We start from the raw sequence: 22,507 nt of genomic DNA, 5'->3' as shown, positions 1-22,507 counted from the left end.
TCGAAGTCTAAATTACTCAACATTCCTTTCAAGGGGCAGACCTTATTCGGGCCTGGTTTGAAGGAAATTATTGCTGACATTACTGGAGGTAAGGGTCACACCCTTCCTCAGGACAGGGCCAAAGCAAAGGCCAAACAGTCTAATTTTCGTGCCTTTTCAAGGCAGGTGCAGCATCAACTTCCTCCGCTTCAAAACAAGAGGGAACTTTTGCTCAATCTAAGCAGGCCTGGAAACCTAACCAGTCCTGGAACAAAGGCAAGCAGGCCAGAAAGCATGCTGCTGCCTCTAAGACAGCATGAAGGAACGGCCCCCTATCCAGCGACGGATCTAGTAGGGGGCAGACTTTCTCTCTTCGCCCAGGCGTGGGCAAGAGATGTTCAGGATCCCTGGGCGTTGGAGATCATATCTCAGTCATATCTTCTGGACTTCAAAGCTTCCCATCCACAAGGGAGATTTCATCTTTCAAGGCTATCTGCAAATCAGATAAAGAAAGAGGCATTCCTACGCTGTGTGCAAGACCTCCTAGTTATGGGAGTGATCCATCCAGTTCCGCGGACGGAACAAGGACAGGGGTTTTATTCAAATCTGTTTGTGGTTCCCAAAAAAGATGGAACCTTCAGACCAATTTTGGATCTAAAGATCTTAAACAAATTCCTCAGAGTTCCATCTTTCAAAATGGAAACTATTCGGACCATCCTACCCATGATCCAAGAAGGTCAGTACATGACCACAGTGGACTTAAAGGATGTCTACCTTCACATACCGATTCACAAAGATCATCATCGGTTTCTAAGGTTTGCCTTTCTAGACAGGCATTACCAATTTGTAGCTCTTCCCTTCGGGTTGGCTACAGCCCCGAGAATCTTTACAAAGGTTCTGGGCTCACTTCTGGCGGTTCTAAGACCGCGAGGCATAGCGGTGGCTCCGAACCTAGACGACATCCTGATACAGGCGTCAAGCTTTCAAGTTGCCAAGTCTCATACAGAGATAGTTTTGGCATTTCTGAGGTCGCACGGGTGGAAAGTGAACGAGGAAAAGAGTTCTCTATCCCCACTCACAAGAGTCTCCTTCTTAGGGACTCTTATAGATTCTGTAGAAATGAAAATTTACCTGACGGAGTCCAGGTTATCAAAACTTATAAATGCTTGCCATGTTCTTCACTCCATTCCGCGCCCTTCGGTAGCTCAGTGTATGGAGGTAATCGGCTTAATGGTAGCGGCAATGGACATAGTGCCATTTGCGCGCCTTCATCTCAGACCGCTGCAATTATGCATGCTGAGTCAGTGGAATGGGGATTACACAGATTTGTCCCCTCTGCTAAATCTGGATCAAGAGACCAGAGATTCTCTTCTCTGCTGGTTGTCTCGGGTACACCTGTCCAAGGCTATGACCTTTCGCAGGCCAGATTGGACAATTGTAACAACAGATGCCAGCCTTCTAGGTTGGGGTGCAGTCTGAAATTCCCTGAAGGCACAGGGATCGTGAACTCCTTCCAATAAATATTCTGGAGTTAAGAGCGATATTCAATGCTCTTCTGGCTTGGCCTCAGTTAGCAACACTGAGGTTCATCAGATTTCAGTCGGACAACATCACGACTGTGGCTTACATCAACCATCAAGGGGGAACCAGGAGTTCCCTAGCGATGTTAGAAGTCTCAAAAATAATTTGCTGGGCAGAGTACCACTCTTGCCACCTGTCAGCAATCCATATCCCAGGCGTGGAGAACTGGGAGGCGGATTTTCTAAGTCGTCAGACTTTCCATCCGGGGGAGTGGGAACTCCATCCGGAGGTGTTTGCTCAGTTGATTCATCGTTGGGGCAAACCAGAGTTGGATCTCATGGCGTCTTGCCAGAACGCCAAGCTTCCTTGTTACGGATCCAGGTCCAGGGACCCAGAAGTGACGCTGATAGATGCGCTAGCAGCGCCTTGGTTCTTCAACCTGGCTTATGTGTTTCCACCGTTTCCTCTGCTCCCTCGACTGATTGCCAAAATCAAACAGGAGAGAGCATCAGTGATTCTGATAGCACCTGCATGGCCACGCAGGACTTGGTATGCAGACCTAGTGGATATGTCATCCTTTCCACCATGGACTCTGCCTCTAAGACAGGACCTTCTGATACAAGGTCCTTTCAATCATCCAAATCTACTTTCTCTGAGACTGACTGCATGGAGATTGAACGCTTGATTCTATCAAAGCGTGGCTTCTCCGAGTCAGTCATTGATACTTTAATACAGGCACGAAAGCCTGTTACCAGGAAAATCTACCACAAGATATGGAGTAAATATCTTTATTGGTGTGAATCCAAGACTTACTCATGGAGTAAAGTTAGGATTCCTAGAATATTGTCTTTTCTCCAAGAGGGCTTGGACAAAGGATTATCAGCTAGTTCCTTAAAGGGACAGATTTCTGCTCTGTCTATTCTTTTGCACAAGCGTCTGGCAGAGGTTCCAGACGTCCAGGCATTTTGCCAGGCTTTGGTTAGATTTAAGCCTGTGTTTAAACCTGTTGCTCCCCCGTGGAGCTTAAACTTGGTTCTTAAGGTTCTTCAAGGAGTTCCGTTTGAACCCCTTCATTCCATTGATATTAAACTTTTATCTTGGAAAGTTCTGTTTTTGATGGCTATTTCCTCGGCTCGGAGAGTCTCTGAGCTATCTGCCTTACAATGTGATTCTCCCTATCTGATTTTTCATGCAGATAAGGTAGTTCTGCGTACCAAACCTGGGTTTTTACCTAAGGTGGTTTCTAACAAGAATATCAATCTAGAGATTGTTGTTCCATCGTTGTGCCCTAATCCTTTTTTAAAGAAGGAACGTCTTTTACATAATCTGGACGTAGTCCGTGCCTTGAAGTTTACTTACAAGCTACTAAGGATTTTCGTCAAACATCTTTCCTGTTTGTCGTTTACTCTGGACAGAGGAGAGGTCAAAAAGCTTCAGCAACCTCTCTTTCCTTTTGGCTTTGGAGCGTAATAAGCCTAGCCTATGAGACTGCTGGACAGCAGCCCCCTGAAAGGATTACAGCTCATTCTACTAGAGCTGTGGCTTCCACCTGGGCCTTCAAAAATGAGGCCTCTGTTGAACAGATTTGCAAGGCTGCGACTTGGTCTTTTGCTTCACACTTATTCAAAATTTTACAAATGTCATACTTTTGCTTCTTCGGAGGCTGTGTTTGGGAGAAAGGTTCTTCAGGCAGTGGTTCTTTCCGCTTAATCCTGCCTTGCCCCTCCCATCATCCGTGTACTTTAGCTTTGGTATTGGTATCCCACAAGTAATGGATGATCCGTGGACTGGATACACTTAACAAGAGAAAACATAATGTATGCTTACCTGATAAATTTATTTCTCTTGTAGTGTATCCAGTCCACGGCCCGCCCTGTCCTTTTAAGGCAGGTCTAAATTTTAATTAAACTACAGTCACCACTGCACCCTATGGTTTCTCCTTTCTCTGTTTGTTTTCGGTCTAATGACTGGATATGACAGTTAGGGGAGGAGCTATATAGCAGCTCTGCTGTGGGTGATCCTCTTGCAACTTCCTGTTGGGAAGGAGAATATCCCAGAAGTAATGGATGATCCGTGGACTGGATACACTACAAGAGAAATAAATTTATCAGGTAAGCATAAATTATGGGGTTTTTTTTCCACCGTGCACAATATTTCCTGACACATATTGGAATAATCAGGGAATTTTAAGGAGCGGGTCATATATATATATATATATATATATATATATATATATATATATATATATATATATATATATATATATAGTGCAATTAGTTGTTATCCTATAAAAATATATATATATATTAAGGTTTTCATTATAGCTGAATCAGTGCACAGGTGAAGTAATCAGCTGACCAGTAACTCAGTGGTTACTAACTTGCTCTCACCCATCACCTGATTATGTCACCTGTGCACTGGTTCAGCTATCATTTAAACCTGCCCTGTTGGGGGTACTTGCGGCCCTCTGTACATGTGTTTCTCCGGTGTATCATATCTAGTGCCTCACCAGCCTCTGACCTCACTGCACATCACTATATATATATATATATATATATATTTATATATATTATGTGTGTGTGTATGTATGTGTGTATGTGTGTGTGTATATATATATATATATATGTATGTATGTGTGTGTATATATATATATATATATATATATATATATATATATATATATATATATATATATATATATATATATATATATATATATATATATATATATATATATATATATATATATATATATATATATATATATATATATATATATATTAGGGTTGCACCGATACCATTTCTCCAACATTGGTGTGTCCGGTCCACAGCGTCATCCATAACTTGTGGGAATATTCTCTTCCCCAACAGGAAATGGCAAAGAGCACAGCAAAAGCTGTCCATATAGTCCCTCCTAGGCTCCGCCCACCCCAGTCATTCTCTTTGCCGTTGCACAGGCAACATCTCCACGGAGATGGTGAAGAGTATGTGGTGATTAGTTGTAGTTTTTTATTCTACTTTCAAGAGTTTGTTATTTTAAAATAGTGCTGGTATGTACTATTTACTCTGAAACAGAAAAGGATGAAGAGTTCTGTTTGTGAGAGGAATATGATTTTAGCAGCAGTAACTAAAATCGTTTGCTGTTTCCACATAGGACTGTTGAGATGAAATAACTTCAGTTGGGGGAAACAGTTAGCAGACTTTTCTGCTTAAGGTATGACTAGCCATTTTTCTAACAAGACTGTGTAATGCTGGAAGGCTGTCATTCCCCTCATGGGGACCGGTAAGCCATTTTCTTAAACAAACAGAATAAAGGTCTTAATGTGGGCTATAAAACTGGTAGACATTTTTATGGGCAAGATTGATTGCTTTATTTGGGCCTTTTATAAAGATTGATGTTGATATTCACACTTATAAGATTTGGGGAACGTTTTTTAACGTCAGGCACTGGTTTAGACACCTTTTCAGTCAGGAAGGGCCTTCCCTGTAGTAGGCTCAGCCTCATTTTCGCGCCATTACTGCGCAGTTTCTTTTGAGAGCAGGACATGCAGCTGCATGTGTGTGGGTCTGAAAGTATTTGAAAAGGTTCCTAGAAGGCTTCATTTGGTATCGTATACCCCCTGGGTTTGGTAAAGTCGCAGCAAAGGCTGTAGCTGGGACTGTAGAGGGGTTAAAACTTTAACCGGCTCCGGTTTCTTCATTTTAAGGGTTAAAGGTCTCAAATTTAGGGTGCAATGCTTTGAATTCTTTAAGACACTGTGGTGAAAATTTGGTTAAATTTGAACAATTCCTTCATAGTTTTTCACATATTCAGTAATAAAGTGTGCACTGTTTAAAATTTAAAGAGACAGTAACGGTTTTGTTTAAAAACGGTTTTTGTACTTTATTGACAAGTTTAAGCCTGTTTAACATGTCTGTGCCTTCAGATAAGCTATGTTCTGTATGTATGGAAGCCAATGTGTCTCCCCCTTCAAAATTGTGTGATAATTGTGCCATAGCGTCCAAACAAAGTAAGGACAGTACTGCCACAGATAGTAAAGTTGCCCAAGATGATTCATCAGATGAAGGGAGTAGACATAGTTCTACATCATCTCCTTCTGTGTCTACACCAGTTTTGCCCACGCAGGAGGCCCCTAGTACTTCTAGCGCGCCAATGCTTATTACTATGCAACAATTGACGGCAGTAATGGATAACTCCATAGCAAATATTTTATCCAAAATGCCTGCATTTCAGAGAGAGCGCGATTGCTCTGTTTTAAACACTGTAGAGCAGGAGGGCGCTGATGATAATTGCTCTGTCATACCCTCACACCAATCTGAAGGGGCCGTGAGGGAGGTTTTGTCAGATGGGGAAATTTCAGATTCAGGTAGAATTTCTCAACAGGCAGAACCTGATGTTGTGACATTTAAATTTAAATTAGAGCATCTCCACGCACTGCTTAAGGAGGTGCTATCTACTCTGGATGATTGTGACAACCTGGTCATTCCAGAAAAATTGTGCAAGATGGACAAGTTCCTAGAGGTTCCGGTGCACCCCGACGCTTTTCCTATACCCAAGCGGGTGGCGGACATAGTGAATAAGGAGTGGGAGAAGTTCGGCATACCTTTTTGTTCCCCCTCCTATATTTAAGAAATTATTTCCTATGGTCGACCCCAGAAAGGACTTATGGCAGACAGTCCCTAAGGTCGAGGGGGCAGTTTCTACACTAGCCAAGCGCACTACTATTCCTATCGAGGATAATTGTGCTTTCAAAGATCCTATGGATAAAAAATTGGAGGGTTTGCTTAAAAAGATTTGTACAGCAAGGTTACCTCCTGCAACCTATTTCGTGCATTATTCCTGTCACTACAGCAGCGTGGTTCTGGTTCGAGGAACTAGAAGAGTCGCTCAGTAGAGAGACTCCGTATGAGGAGGTTATGGACAGAATTCATGCACTTAAGTTAGCTAATTCCTTTATTTTAGATGCCGCTTTGCAGTTAGCTAGATTAGCGGCGAAAAATTCAGGGTTTGCAATTGTGGCGCGCAGAGCGCTCTGGCTAAAGTCTTGGTGAGGGGATGTATCTTCCAAGACAAAATTGCTTAATATCCCTTTCAAGGGTAAAACCCTTTTTGGGCCAGAATTGAAAGAGATTATCTCAGACATCACTGGGGGTAAGGGCCATGCCCTCCCACAAGATAGGCCTTTCAAGGCCAAGAATAAGTCTAATTTTCGTTCCTTTCGCAATTTCAGGAACGGACCGGCCTCCAACTCTGCAGCCTCTAGACAAGAGGGTAATGCTTTGCAAACCAAACCAGCTTGGAAACCAATGCAAGGCTGGAACAAGGGTAAGCAGGCCAAGAAACCTGCTGCTGCTAACAAGACAGCATGAAGGAGTAGCCCCCGATCCGAGACCGGATCTAGTAGGGGGGCAGACTCTCTCTGTTCGCTCAGGCTTGGGCAAGAGAGGCTCAGGATCCTTTGGCACTAGAAATAGTTTCTCAGGGTTATCTTCTGGAATTCAAGGAACTACCCCCAAGGGGAAGGTTCCACATGTCTCACTTATCCTCAAACCAAATAAAGAGACAGGCATTCTTACATTGTGTAGAAGACCTGTTAAAAATGGGAGTGATACACCCAGTTCCAACCGTGGAACAAGGAATGGGGTTTTACTCAAATCTGTTTGTGGTTCCCAAAAAAGAGGGAACTTTCAGACCAATTCTAGATTTAAAGTTCCTAAACAAATTTCTCAGAGTGCCATCGTTCAAGATGGAAACCATTCGAACGATTTTACCTACAATCCAGGAGGGTCAATTTATGACTACCGTGGATCTAAAGGATACGTATCTACATATTCCTATCCACAAAGATCATCATCAGTTCCTAAGGTTCGCCTTTCTGGACAAACATTACCAGTTTGTGGCTTTCCCATTCGGGCTAGCCACTGCTCCAAGGATTTTCACAAAGGTACTCGGGTCCCTTCTAGCGGTTCTAAGACCAAGGGGCATTGCAGTGGCACCTTACTTGGACGACATTCTGATACAAGCGTCGTCTCTTTCAAAGGCAAAGGCTCACACAGACATCGTTCTGGCCTTTTTCAGATCTCACGGATGGAAAGTGAACATAGAAAAAAGTTCCCTGTCTCCGTCGACAAGAGTTCCTTTCTTGGGGACAATAATAGATTCTTTAGAAATGAAGATTTTCCTGACAGATGTCAGAAAGTCGAAACTTCTAAACGCTTGTCAAGTTCTTCACTCTGTTCCACGACCTTCCATAGCTCAGTGCATGGAAGTAGTAGGGTTGATGGTTGCAGCAATGGACATAGTTCCTTTTGCGCGAATTCATCTAAGACCATTACAACTGTGCATGCTGAAACAGTGGAATGGGGACTATACAGACTTGTCTCCAGTGATTCAAGTAGATCAGAAGACCAGAGACTCACTCCGTTGGTGGCTAACCCAGGATCACCTGTCCCAGGGAATGAGCTTCCGCAGACCAGAGTGGGTCATCTTCATGACAGACGCCAGTCTAGTGGGCTGGGGCGCGGTCTGGGACTCCCTGAAAGCTCAGGGTCTATGGTCTCGGGAAGAGTCTCTTCTCCCGATAAACATTCTGGAACTGAGAGCGATATTCAATACTCTCAGGGCTTGGCCTCAACTAGCAAAGGCCAGATTCATAAGATTCCAATCAGACAACATGATGACTGTTGCTTACATCAACCATCAGGGGGGAACAAGGAGTTCCCTGGCGATGAGAGAAGTGACCAAAATCATAAAATGGGCGGAGGATAACTCCTGCCACCTATCTGCGATCCACATCACAGGAGTGGAAAACTGGGAGGCGGATTATCTGAGTCGTCAGACATTCCATCCGGGGGAGTGGGAACTCCACCCGGAGATATTTGCCCAGTTGACTCAATTATGGGGCATTCCAGACATGGATCTGATGGCGTCTCGTCAGAACTTCAAGGTTCCTTGCTACGGGTCCAGATCCAGGGATCCCAAGGCGACTCTAGTGGATGCATTAGTAGCGCCTTGGACCTTCAACCTAGCTTATGTGTTTCCACCCTTTCCTCTCATTCCCAGGCTGGTAGCCAGGATCAAGCAGGAGAGGGCCTAGGTGATCTTGATAGCTCCTGCGTGGCCACGCAGGACTTGGTATGCAGACCTGGTGAATATGTCATCGGCTCCACCATGGAAGCTACCTTTGAGACAGGATCTTCTAGTACAGAGTCCATTCGAACATCCAAATCTAGTTTCCCTCCAGCTAACGGCTTGGAATTTGAACGCTTGATTTTATCTAAGCGTGGGTTTTCGGATTCTGTAATAGATACTCTGGTACAAGCCAGAAAACCTGTAACTAGAAAAATTTACCATAAAATATGGAAAAGATATATCTGTTGGTGTGAATCCAAGGGATTCTCATGGAGTAAGATCAAAATTCCTAGGATCCTTTCCTTTCTCCAAGAAGGTTTGGATAAAGGATTATCAGCGAGTTCTCTAAAGGGACAGATTTCTGCTTTATCTGTCTTGTTACACAAACGACTGGCAGCTGTGCCTGATGTTCAAGCTTTTGTTCAGGCTTTGGTCAGGATCAAGCCTGTTTACAGACCTTTGACTCCTCCCTGTAGTCTTAATTTAGTTCTTTCAGTTCTTCAAGGGGTTCCGTTTGAACCTCTATATTCCATAGATATCAAGATGTTATCTTGGAAAGTTCTGTTTTTGGTTGCTATTTCTTCTGCTAGAAGAGTTTCTGATTTATCTGCTTTGCAGTGTAATCTGCCCTATCTGGTGTTCCATTCAGATAAGGTTGTTTTACGTACTAAACCTGGTTATCTTCCAAAGGTTGTTTCCAACAAGAATATTAACCAGGAAATAGTTGTGCCTTCTTTGTGTCCGAATCCAGTTTCAAAGAAGGAACGTTTTTACACAATTTAGATGTAGTTCGTGCTTTAAAGTTCTATTTAGAAGCAACAAAGGATTTCAGACAAACGTCTTCTCTGTTTGTCGTTTATTCTGGCAAGAGGAGAGGTCAAAAAGCTACTGCTACCTCTCTCTTTCCTTTTGGCTGAAAAGCATCATCCGATTGGCTTACGAGACTGCCGGACGGCAGCCTCCTGAACGCATCACAGCTCACTCTACTAGGGCTGTGGCTTCCACATGGGCCTTCAAGAACGAGGCTTCTGTTGATCAGATATGTAAGGCAGCGACTTGGTCTTCCCTGCACACTTTTGCCAAATTCTACAAATTTGATACTTTTGCTTCTTCGGAGGCTATTTTTGGGAGAAAGGTTTTGCAAGCCGTGGTGCCTTCCGTTTAGGTAACCTGATTGGCTCCCTCCCTTCATCCGTGTCCTAAAGCTTTGGTATTGGTTCCCACAAGTTATGGATGACGCCGTGGACCGGACACACCAATGTTGGAGAAAACAGAATTTATGCTTACCTGATAAATTACTTTCTCCAACGGTGTGTCCGGTCCACGGCCCGGCCTGGTTTTTTAATCAGGTTTGATGAATTTCTTTCTTTAACTACAGTCACCACGGCACCTTATGGTTTCTCCTATTTTTTCTCCTGTCCGTCGGTCGAATGACTGGGGTGGGCGGAGCCTAGGAGGGACTATATGGACAGCTTTTGCTGTGCTCTTTGCCATTTCCTGTTGGGGAAGAGAATATTCCCACAAGTTATGGATGACGCCGTGGACCGGACACACCGTTGGAGAAAGTAATTTATCAGGTAAGCATAAATTCTGTTTTTTTTAAGACCGAGTACAAGTACCGATACTTGTTTTCAAATACTCGCCGATACCAATTACCGATTTTTTAATGTCATGTGACAGTTTACCAAGCTCAATACAGACTATTTAAGATTCCTTCTTTATAATTAAGGACTGTAGCTCAAAAGAGATTATGAAATAATAAAACAGGTTTTATTTGTCACAAAGTTCACAGAGCATGTTTAGAAATAAAAATATTACAATAAAATATATTAACAACAACAATAAATAACAAATATAAAATTGCAACCAACGAAAAGTGCCATACAGTAAAAAATAGAACAGAATACTGTTTAATCATGGCGAACAACTCTATGGGCTAGATTACATTTGACTGGTAAGATTTACCAATGCTCTCATTACACGTCCTACTCCATTAAAGGCTATGGAGTTGGAAATGTGAACAGAGCATTGGTAAAGCTTACCAATCAAATGTAATCTAAATCTAGTCCTATAATTGCAGGATGAGTGTTCATTGGGATTAACTTAATTTTTCCTATGAGTACTCTTCCTGCAATTATATAAGCGAAGATGTTCCTCAGAGTACAGTATGTTTTGAACATAATTGTGCAAGATTAGAACTAGCAGTATAAAAGGCAATCTAGCAATTAGAATAATTTTTCAAAAGTTAGTGGCAAGTTCTTTTTAAGGAACAGAACAGAAGCATCTCTGCATGTTCAGCTATAAGTCTGTTTTTGCTATCAGTAAGGAGGTTCAACTTTCCACACTACTGCATGGGGCATAAAGATATTTCTCTTGTTAAGTGTATCCAGTCCACGGATCATCCATTACTTGTGGGATATTCTCCTTCCCAACAGGAAGTTGCAAGAGGATCACCCACAGCAGAGCTGCTATATAGCTCCTCCCCTAACTGCCATATCCAGTCATTCTCTTGCAACTCTCATCAAAGATGGACGTAGTAAGAGGAGAGTGGTGTATTATAGTTAGTTTCTTAACTTCAATCAAAAGTTTGTTATTTTTAAATGGTACCGGAGTGTACTGTTTTATCAAAGGCAGCATTAGAAGAAGAATCTGCCTGTGATTTCTATGATCTTAGCAGAAGTAACTAAGATCCATTGCCGTTCTCACATATTCTGAGGAGTGAGGTAACTTCAGAGAGGGAATGGCGTGCAGGTTTTCCTGCAATAAGGTATGTGCAGTAAACATATTTCTAGGGATGGAACTTGCTAGAAAAATGCTGCTGATACCGGATTAATGTAAGTTAAGCCTAAATGCAGTGATTTAATAGCGACTGGTATCAGGCTTATTAACAGAGATACATACTATTATAAAAGTGTAATATAAAACGTTTGCTGGCATGTTTAATCGTTTTTATATATGCTTTGGTGATAAAACTTATTGGGGCCTAGTTTTTTCCACATGGCTGGCTTTATTTTTGCCTAGAAACAGAGGCTTTCCACTGTATAAAAGTTACAGTTGGTGCAGTTAAAATTACAAATTGTGACATTCAGCTTCCCTCAGCAGTCCCCTGCATGCTATAGGACATCTCTGATGGGCTCAAAAGGCTTCAAAAGTAGGAGCTGTGGCAGTTGTTATGACTGTTTAAAAAACATATTTGTTTTGTTAATCTGTTTTTTGTATTAAGGGGTTAATCATCCATTTGCAAGTGGGTGCAATGCTCTGCTAACTTGTTACATACACTGTAAAAATTTCGTTAGTTTAACTGCCTTTTTTCACTGTTATTTCAAATTTTGCCAAAATTTGTTTCTCTTAAAGGCACAGTAACGTTTTTTTATATTGCTTGTTAACTTTGTTTAAAGTGTTTTCCAAGCTTGCTAGTCTCATTGCTAGTCTGTACAAAGATGTCTGACACAGAGGAAACTACTTGTTCATTATGTTTAAAAGCCATGGTGGAGCCCCATAGGAGAATGTGTACTAAATGTATTGATTTCACCTTAAACAGTAAAGATCAGTCTTTATCTAAAAAAGAATTGTCACCAGAGGGGTCTGTCGAGGGGGAAGTTATGCCGACTAACTCTCCCTACGTGTCGGACCCTTCGCCTCCCGCTCGAGGGACGCACGCTAATATGGCGCCAAGTACATCAGGGATGCCCATAGCGATTACTTTGCAGGACATGACTGCAATCATGAATAATACCCTGTCACAGGTATTAGCCAGATTGCCTGAATTGAGAGGCAAGCGCGATAGCTCTGGGGTTAGACGAGATACAGAGCGCGTAGATGCTGTAAGAGCCATGTCTGATACTGCGTCACAATATGCAGAACCTGAAGACGGAGAGCTTCAGTCTGTGGGTGACGTCTCTGAATCGGGGAGACCTGATTCAGAGATTTCTAATTTTAAATTTAAGCTTGAGAACCTCCGTGTGTTACTTGGGGAGGTATTAGCTGCTCTGAATGACTGTGACACAATTGCAGTGCCAGAGAAATTGTGTAGGCTGGATAAATACTATGCAGTGCCGGTGAGTACTGATGTTTTTCCAATATCTAAAAGGCTTACAGAAATTATTAGTAAGGAGTGGGATAGACCCGGTGTGCCCTTTTCCCCACCTCCTATATTTAGAAAAATGTTTCCAATAGATGCCACTACACGGGACTTATGGCAGACAGTCCCTAAGGTGGAGGGAGCAGTTTCTACTTTAGCAAAGCGTACCACTATCCCGGTTGAGGACAGTTGTGCTTTTTCAGATCCAATGGATAAAAAATGAGAGGGTTACCTTAAGGAAATGTTTATTCAACAAGGTTTTTATTTTACAGCCCCTTGCATGCATTGCGCCTGTCACTGCTGCTGCGGCGTTCTGGTTTGAGGCCCTGGAAGAGGCCATCCATACAGCTCCATTGACTGAAATTATTGACAAGCTTAGAACACTTAAGCTAGCTAACTCATTTGTTTCTGATGCCATTGTTCATTTGACTAAACTAACGGCTAAGAATTCCGGATTCGCCATCCAGGCGCGTAGGGTGCTATGGCTTAATTCCTGGTCAGCTGATGTGACTTCAAAGTCTAAATTACTTAACATTCCTTTCAAGGGGCAGACCTTATTCGGGCCTGGTTTGAAATAAATTATTGCTGACATTACTGGAGGTAAGGGTCATACCCTTCCTCAGGACAGGGCCAAAGCAAAGGCCAAACAGTCTAATTTTCGTGCCTTTCGAAATTTCAAGGCAGGTGCAGGATCCCTCTACTTCAAAACAAGAGGGAACTTTTCCTCAATCTAAGCAGGCCTGGAAACCTACCCAGTCCTGGAACAAGGGCAAGCAGGCCGAAAGCCTGCTGCTGCCTCCAAGACAGCATGAAGGAGCGGCCCCCTATCCGACAACGGATCTAGTAGGGGGCAGACTCTCTCTCTTTGCCCAGGCGTGGGCAAGAGATGTTCAGGATCCCTGGGCGTTGGAGATCATATCTCAGGGATATCTTCTGGACTTCAAAGCTTCTCCCCCACAAGGGAGATTTCACCTTTCAAGATTATCTGCAAACCAGATAAAGAAAGAGGCATTCCTAAGCTGCGTGCAAGACCTCCTTGTAATGGGAGTGATCCATCCAGTTCCGCGGACGGAACAAGGACAGGGGTTTTATTCAAATCTGTTTGTGGTTCCCAAAAAAGAGGGAACCTTCAGACCTATTTTGGATCTAAAGATCCTAAACAAATTCCTCAGAGTTCCATCATTCAAGATGGAAACTATTCGAACCATTTTTCCCATGATCCAAGAGGGTCGGTACATGACCACAGTGGACTTAAAGGATGCCTACCTTCACATTCCGATCCACAAGAATCATCATCGGTTCCTGAGGTTTGCCTTTCTAGACAGGCATTACCAGTTTGTAGCTCTTCCATTCGGGTTGGCTACAGCCCCAAGAATTTTTACAAAGGTTCTGGGCTCACTTCTGGCGGTTCTAAGACCGCGAGGCATAGCGGTGGCTACTTACCTAGACGACATCCTGATACAGGCGTCAAGCTTTCAAATTGCCAAGTCTCATACAGAGATAGTTCTGGCATTTCTGAGGTCGCATGGGTGGAAAGTGAACGAAGAAAAGAGTTCTCTATCTCCTCTCACAAGGGTTTCCTTCCTAGGGACTCTGATAGATTCTATAGAAATGAAAATTTACCTGAAGGAGTCCAGGTTATCAAAACTTCTAAATGCTTGCCGTGTTCTTCACTCCATTCCGCACCCCATGGTGGCTCAGTGCATGGAAGTAATCGGCTTAATGGTAGCGGCGATGGACATAGTGCCATTTGCGCGCCTGCATCTCAGACCGCTGCAATTATGCATGCTCAGTCAGTGGAATGGGGATTACACAGATTTGTCCCCTCTACTAAATCTGGATCAGGAAACCAGAGATTCTCTTCTCTGGTGGCTATCTCGGGTCCATCTGTCCAAAGGTATGACCTTTCGCAGGCCAGATTGGACCATTGTAACAACAGACGCCAGCCTTCTAGGTTGGGGTGCAGTCTGGAACTCCCTGAAGGCTCAGGGTTCATGGACTCAGGAGGAGAAACTCCTCCCAATAAATATTCTGGAGTTAAGAGCAATATTCAATGCTCTTCTAGCTTGGCCTCAGTTAGCAACACTGAGGTTCATCAGATTTCAGTCGGACAACATCACGACTGTGGCTTACATCATCCATCAAGGGGGGACCAGGAGTTCCCTAGCGATGTCAGAAGTCTCCAAGATAATTTGCTGGGCAGAGACTCACTCTTGCCACCTCTCAGCGATCCATATCCCAGGGGTAGAGAACTGGGAGGCGGATTTTCTATGTCGTCAGACTTTTCATCCGGGGGAGTGGGAACTCCATCCGGAGGTGTTTGCTCAATTGGTTCTCCGTTGGGGCAAACCAGAACTGGATCTCATGGCGTCTCGCCAGAACGCCAAGCTTCCTTGTTACGGATCCAGGTCCAGGGACCCAGAAGCGGCACTGATAGATGCTCTAGCAGCGCCTTGGTTCTTCAACCTGGCCTATGTGTTTCCACTGTTTCCTCTGCTCCCTCGTCTGATTGCCAAAATCAAACAGGAGAGAGCATCGGTGATATTGATAGCGCCTGCGTGGCCACGCAGGACCTGGTATGCAGACCTAGTGGACATGTCATCCTTTCCACCATGGACTCTGCCTCTGAGACAAGACCTTCTAATACAAGGTCCTTTCAATCATCCGAATCTACTTTCTCTGAGACTGACTGCATGGAGATTGAACGCTTGATCGTGGCTTCTCCGAGTCAGTAATTGATACCTTAATACAGGCACGAAAGCCTGTCACCAGCAAAATTTACCACAAGATTTGGCGTAAATATCTTCATTGGTGTGAATCCAAGAATTACTCATGGAGTAGGGTTAGGATTCCTAGGATATTTTCCTTCCTCCAAGAGGATTTGGACAAAGGACTATCAGCTAGTTCTTTAAAGGGACAGATTTCTGCTCTGTCCTTTTACACAAGCGTCTGGCAGAAGTTCCAGACGTTCAGGCATTTTGTCAGGCTTTAGTTAGAATTAAGCCTGTGTTTAAACCTGTTGCTTCCCCATGGAGCTTAAACTTGGTTCTTAAAGTTCTTCAAGGGGTTCCGTTTGAACCCCTTCATTCTATTGATATCAAACTTCTATCATGGAAAGTTCTTTTTCTGATGGCTATTTCCTAGGCTCGAAGAGTCTCGGAGTTATCTGCCTTACATTGTGATTCTCCTTATCTGATCTTTCATTCAGATAAAGTAGTTCTGCGTACAAAACCTGGGTTTTTACCTAAGGTGGTTTCAATCAAGAGATTGTTGTTCCATCATTATGCCCTAATCCTTCTTCAAAGAAGGAACGTCTTTTGCATAATATAGACGTAGTCCGTGCATTGAAGTTTTACTTGCAGGCTACTAAAGATTTTCGCCAAACATCTCACCTGTTTGTTATTTACTCTGGACAGAGGAGAGGTCAAAAGGCCTCGGCAACCTCTCTTTCTTTTTGGCTTCGGAGTATAATCCGTTTAGCATATGAGACTGCTGGACAGCAGCCCCCTGAAAGAATTACAGCTCATTCTACTAGAGCTGTGGCTTCCACCTGGGCCTTTAAAAATGAGGCCTCTGTTGAACAGATTTGCAAGGCTGCGACTTGGTCTTCGCTTCATACCTTTTCCAAATTTTACAAATTTGATACTTTTGCTTCTTCGGAGGCTGTTTTTGGGAGAAAGGTTCTACAGGCAGTGGTTCCTTCCATTTAAGTTCCTGCCTTGTCCCTCCCATCATCCGTGTACTTTAGCTTTGGTATTGGTATCCCACAAGTAATGGATGATCCGTGGACTGGATACACTTAACAAGAGAAAACATAATTTATGCTTACCTGATAAATTTATTTCTCTTGTAGTGTATCCAGTCCACGGCCCGCCCTGTCCTTTTAAGGCAGGTCTAAATTTTAATTAAACTTCAGTCACCACTGCACCCTATGGTTTCTCCTTTCTCGGCTTGTTTCGGTCGAATGACTGGATATGGCAGTTAGGGGAGGAGCTATATAGCAGCTATGCTGGGGGTGATCCTCTTGCAACTTCCTGTTGGGAAGGAGAATATCCCACAAGTAATGGATGATCCGTGGACTGGATACACTACAAGAGAAATAAATTTATCAGGTAAGCATAAATTATGTTTTTTGGGCCATTTTAGCCAGAGCTGGAAATCTCAGTTTATTAACTGCCCAGTACTTCAGGGGTTTGTCTAAACGATGTAAAGTAATCTCTCCTACAATAATACAAATAAGAGTAATTTGTATTGGCAGAACAGTAGTAAACTATTTTTAGTTTAGTCTGCAGTCCAGCTTTAAATGAAATGGGAACATGCAGTTTGAAAAAAACACCACAAGATAGCATATGGGTAGTAAGTGGAGGTATCGGTTTAAGTATCGGTGCATTTGCACGAGTACAAGTACTCATGCAAGTACTTGGTATCGGTACCGATACTAGTATCGGTATCGGTGCAACCCTAATATATATATATATATATATATATATATATATATATATATATATATATATATATATATATATATATATATATATATATATATACACATATATACACAGCCACCAATCGGCTGCTAGAACCTAGGTTCTATGCTGCTCCTGAACTTTCCTAAATAAACCTTTCAGCAAAGGATAACAAGGGAAGGGAGCAAATTAAATAATAGAAGTAAATTGGAAAGTTGTTTAAAATTGTATTCTCTATCTGAATCATGAAAGAGAAATTTTGGGTTTCATGTCCCTTTATTTGCTGTAATGATCACAAAAAAAATAGCTGCTAGTACTGACATCTGTTAGGGACCAGTGTATTCATTTAAGTGTATTTGCAATTGCACAATTTGTATTGCTTTGCAGTCCAGGGACGTACCCATTGAAAACTCTTGAGTGTTCTCATCTCTTTGGTATGGTCAATTAGGGAAAACTATAGGTGAGCTCCTGCACCTATCGAGCATCATGGTACAGCTTCTGAATTCCACTGAATGGGCTTTGTCCTCCATGGGGAGAATGGAAATACTATAATTAAATTACTGGAAAAGGTGACAAAAACATGTTTTGGGGGAATTACTTTTAGATTTTACTTTTCCCTTTTGTGATTAGCTTTAAAACTGTTACAATTGTGTGTGGACTTAGGGATATCTAAGAGTGTTAGAAATTAAATGCTTATTTGTGCACCATTCTTATTTTTCTTGCAGGGGAAGACGTTTGGTCCTATGCTAAGGGGCTTCCACATTTGTTTCAACAAGGCGGTGTCTTCTACAATATTATGAAGAAAAACATGGGTAACGCAAGGCTTTATTATTCTAAACTATCTTAACCAGAAGAGTCAGATAGTGGAGATATTGTTTCTATTTCTTCACAAAAGGCGTCATTATTTTCCCAATTCAACTTACAAATGAAACATGCACGTTTAAAGGGACACAACACATCTCTTGCTGTTGTGTAAAAATTATGCTTTGGTTACACTCCTTAGAGAGGCCTGAGAAGCAATCTTGACAATATTGTGAAGAAAACCTAGCTGAGGTAATTTACTCTTTGTTCTCTCTAGGAGAGTGAAACAAGCACAATTTTTACAGTAAAGCAAGTAGTTTTTAATGTCCCTTTAAACATTATTGACATTGACACTGATGTATTACAGCCCCTGAGGGAAATTAAACCCCCCCCCCCCCCTCTCCTTGATTTAGATAGTGGATACAACTTTCCAATTTATTTCTGTTATCTAATTTGCTTTGTTCTTTTGGTATCCTTTTTGTTGAAAATAATACCTAAGTAGGTTCAGAAGCAGCAACACAATACTGGGAGCTATCTGCTGATTGATGGCTGCATATATATGCCCCTTGTCATTAACTCACTCATTAACCCTTTAGGGCTCTACCCATTTAATCCCTATAACTGTTTTTTTGTACTTTGCCTTTGTTAATAGCGCTGCGGAATCTGTTGGTGCTATACAAATAACCGATAATAATAGGGCATTGCTTCTCCTTTAGTAAATGATACCTATAGAATGAAGTAAATTGGAAAGTTGTTAAAATTGTATGCTCTGTCTTAATAATGAAAGAAAATTTGTGATTTCATGTTCCTTCAACTGTGTGAAAGACACTCTTTTTTTGTGCTTTAATAACAGCTCTATAATAAAATGTCATGTATTTTATGTCCCTGTTAATCACCATTAACACATAATGGGATTGTATGCTGATTGGAGTATAATGTGCTTGTTTATTAGAAGGAACCTAAGCCTATGATCCTTTATAGGTTACCAGTGTGTACAACAAATTAGCATATTCCGCTCACACACATTTCTCTTTATAATTAATCATTTAAGAAACAGTGGCTACTACAATTTTTAGTATTTATTTTTTGTAAAGTTTTTGCTTAGCACTCCTCGTTTTTACGCTTTCCTGTACATTTTGGTTTAGTACGTTCTCCAGTTATATTTATTCTTATGATCTGTACTTTTCTGTTTACGTACAAAGTCTGAGGGAATTCCTGCTATCAAAATCAAATACAGTGTTCACAAAAATATTTGTTTTATATTTCCTTTTCTTTTTTTTTTTTTTTTTTTGTACAACCGCTATTTATTAATAGTTAAAAAAACAACCCCCCCATGTAAATAGTATTGGTACAGGATTATACATCAGGATGCTAAAAGGGCAATAATTGAACTAAGCAGCTTAAACACCAGGATGAAGAACACATTTGATAACATTTCAGCATGCTCCTTTTTCCGATTGAACGATAATGATTTTTTTTCTATAGTGAAAGACACTGAATTCAACCCTTTATCTTTTTATAGTTTAAGTGATTTAAATATACTAGAGAACAAGTGGTAAGGGCATATTACAAATGTGAGATATTGAGTTAGTGTTTTTGTCTATAACTCAGTTGAAAGTAGTTATATATTTTTTGTTTTTTGAGACTGTGCTAAATAAGCCTGATGTGAAAGACTTTGCCACTCACTGATAGACATGACATTGCAGTAACTTGGTATGCTTATTAAATCATAGGTTAGAACTAAGCTACCAGAAAAACACACTTCCTCATGGGTGGCTAGCTAGAAGGGGAAAATCATAAAATAGCACTATAAATAAATTACTTCTAATCCCCAAGGCAGAACATGCTGTGATGTGAGATGTCATTGCAGAAAATGCAGCATGTCTGCAGAGAGAACAGGACACAGTGCTTTAACTTTGCTGTGCTGTTCCACATCAAGCTGTTCTTTTCAAGCAGCGCTATGCTCTGGCTGCACTGTGATGTGCTGTTTTGAAGAAAAAAAATGTCAAGGGGCAACGTATTGATTGTGATTTTTCAACCCCACCCCTTAGTCTTTCCCGGTCTGCAAAGCTGTGACTACTGAATGCAAGATGTTCTTGATAGCAATGCACCTTTTTCTTTCATGTAATTAGCAAGAGTCCATGAGCTAGTGACGTATGGGATATACATTCCTACCAGGAGGGGCAAAGTTTCCCAAACCTCAAAATGCCTACAAATACACCCCTCACCACACCCACAAATCAGTTTTACAAACTTTGCCTCCTATGGAGGTGGTGAAGTAAGTTTGTGCTAATATTTCTACGTTGATATGCGCTTCTCAGCATTTTGAAGCCTGATTCCGCAGCAGGTTGGAGCCCGGTTTTCCTCTCAGCGTGCAGTGAATGTCAGAGGGATGTGAGGAGAGTATTGCCTATTTGAATTCAATGATCTCCTTCTACGGGGTCTATTTCATAGGTTCTCTGTTATCGGTCGTAGAGATTCATCTCTTACCTCCCTTTTCAGATCGACGATATACTCTTATATATACCATTACCTCTGCTGATTTTCGTTTCAGTACTGGTTTGGCTTTCTACAACATGTAGATGAGTGTCCTGGGGTAAGTAAGTCTTATTTTCTGTGACACTCTAAGCTATGGTTGGGCACTTTTTTATAAAGTTCTAAATATATGTATTCAAACATTTATTTGCCTTGACTCAGGATGTTGAACATTCCTTATTTCAGACAGTCAGTTTCATATTTGGGATAATGCTTATGAATAAATCAATTTTTTTCTTACCTTAAAATTTGACTTTTTCCCTGTGGGCTGTTAGGCTCGCGGGGGCTGAAAATGCTTCATTTTATTGCGTCATTTTTGGCACAGACTTTTTTGGCACAAAATTTTTTTTCTTTTTCCGGCGTCATACGTGTCGCCGGAAGTTGCGTCATTTTTGACGTTCTTTTGCGCCAAAATGTCGGCGTTTTGGATGTGGCGTCATTTTTGGCGCCAAAAGCATTTAGGCGCCAAATAATGTGGGCGTCATTTTTGGCGCTAAAAAAATATGGGCGTCACTATTGTCTCCACATTATTTAAGTCTCATTATTTATTGCTTCTGGTTGCTAGAAGCTTGTTCACTGGCATTTTTTCCCATTCCTGAAACTGTCATTTAAGGAATTTGATCAATTTTGCTTTATATGTTGTTTTTTCTATTACATATTGCAAGATGTCCCACGTTGAAACTGAGTCAGAAGATACTTCTGGAAAATCGCTGTCTGGTGCTGGAGCTACCAAAGCTAAGTGTATCTGCTGTAAACTTATGGTATCTGTTCCTCCAGCTGTTGTTTGTACTGTTTGTCATGACAAACTTGTTAATGCAGATATTTCCTTTAGTACTGTTACATTACCTGTTGCTGTTCCGTCAACATCTAATACTCAGAGTGTTCCTGATAACATAAGAGATTTTGTTTCTAAATCCATTAAGAAGGCTATGTCTGTTATTCCTCCTTCTAGTAAACGTGAAAAGTATTTTAAAACTTCTCATTTTTCAGATGAATTTTTAAATGAACATCATCTTTCTGATTCTGATAATGGTTCTTCTGGTTCAGAGGATTCTGTCTCAGAGGTTGATTCTGATAAATCTTCATATTTATTTAAAATGGAATTTATTCGTTCTTTACTTAAAGAAGTCCTAATTGCATTAGAAATTGAGGATTCTGGTCCTCTTGATACTAAATCTAAACGTTTAGATAAGGTTTTTAAATCTCCTGTAGTTATTCCAGAAGTTTTTCCTGTCCCTGGTGCTATTTCTGAAGTAATTTCCAGGGAATGGAATAATTTGGGTAACTCATTTACTCCTTCTAAACGTTTTAAGCAATTATATCCTGTGCCATCTGACAGATTAGAGTTTTGGGACAAAATCCCTAAGGTTGATGGGGCTGTCTCTACTCTTGCTAAGCGTACTACTATTCCTACGGCAGATGGTACTTCCTTTAAGGATCCTTTAGATAGGAAAATTGAATCCTTTCTAAGAAAAGCTTACTTGTGTTCAGGTAATCTTCTTAGACCTGCTATATCTTTAGCGGATGTTGCTGCAGCTTCAACTTTTTGGTTAGAAGCTTTAGCGCAACAAGTAACAGATCATAATTCTCATAGCATTATTATTCTTCTTCAACATGCTAATAATTTTATTTGTGATGCCATCTTTGATATCATTAGAGTTGATGTCAGGTATATGTCTCTAGCTATTTTAGCTAGAAGAGCTTTATGGCTTAAAACTTGGAATGCTGATATGTCTTCTAAGTCTACTCTGCTTTCCCTTTCTTTCCAGGGTAATAATTTGTTGGATTCTATTATCTCAACTGTTACTGGAGGGAAAGGAACTTTTTTACCAGAGGATAAAAAATCTAAAGGTAAATTTAGGTCTAATAATCGTTTTCGTTCCTTTCGTCACAACAAGGAACAAAAACCTGATCCTTCATCCTCAGGAGCGGTATCAGTTTGGAAACCATCTCCAGTCTGGAATAAATCCAAGCCTTTTAGAAAATCAAAGC

General features: G+C 41.4%; 1 protein-coding gene across 1 annotated transcript in view; it reads left to right on the top strand.

Annotated features, from left to right (window-relative positions):
- Window positions 1–22,507, top strand: part of VCPIP1 (valosin containing protein interacting protein 1) — a 60,346-nt gene that overhangs the window by 30,611 nt on the left and 7,228 nt on the right. Inside the window, exon 2 of the mRNA XM_053715093.1 lies at window positions 17,905–17,991. Coding sequence (XP_053571068.1) covers window positions 17,905–17,991 — 87 coding nt within the window. The remainder of the gene's footprint in view (window positions 1–17,904; window positions 17,992–22,507) is intronic.

This window comes from Bombina bombina, chromosome 5 (genome assembly GCF_027579735.1).
Source record: "Bombina bombina isolate aBomBom1 chromosome 5, aBomBom1.pri, whole genome shotgun sequence".
Lineage (NCBI taxonomy): Eukaryota > Metazoa > Chordata > Amphibia > Anura > Bombinatoridae > Bombina > Bombina bombina.
This window is presented reverse-complemented; position numbering and strand designations above follow the sequence as displayed.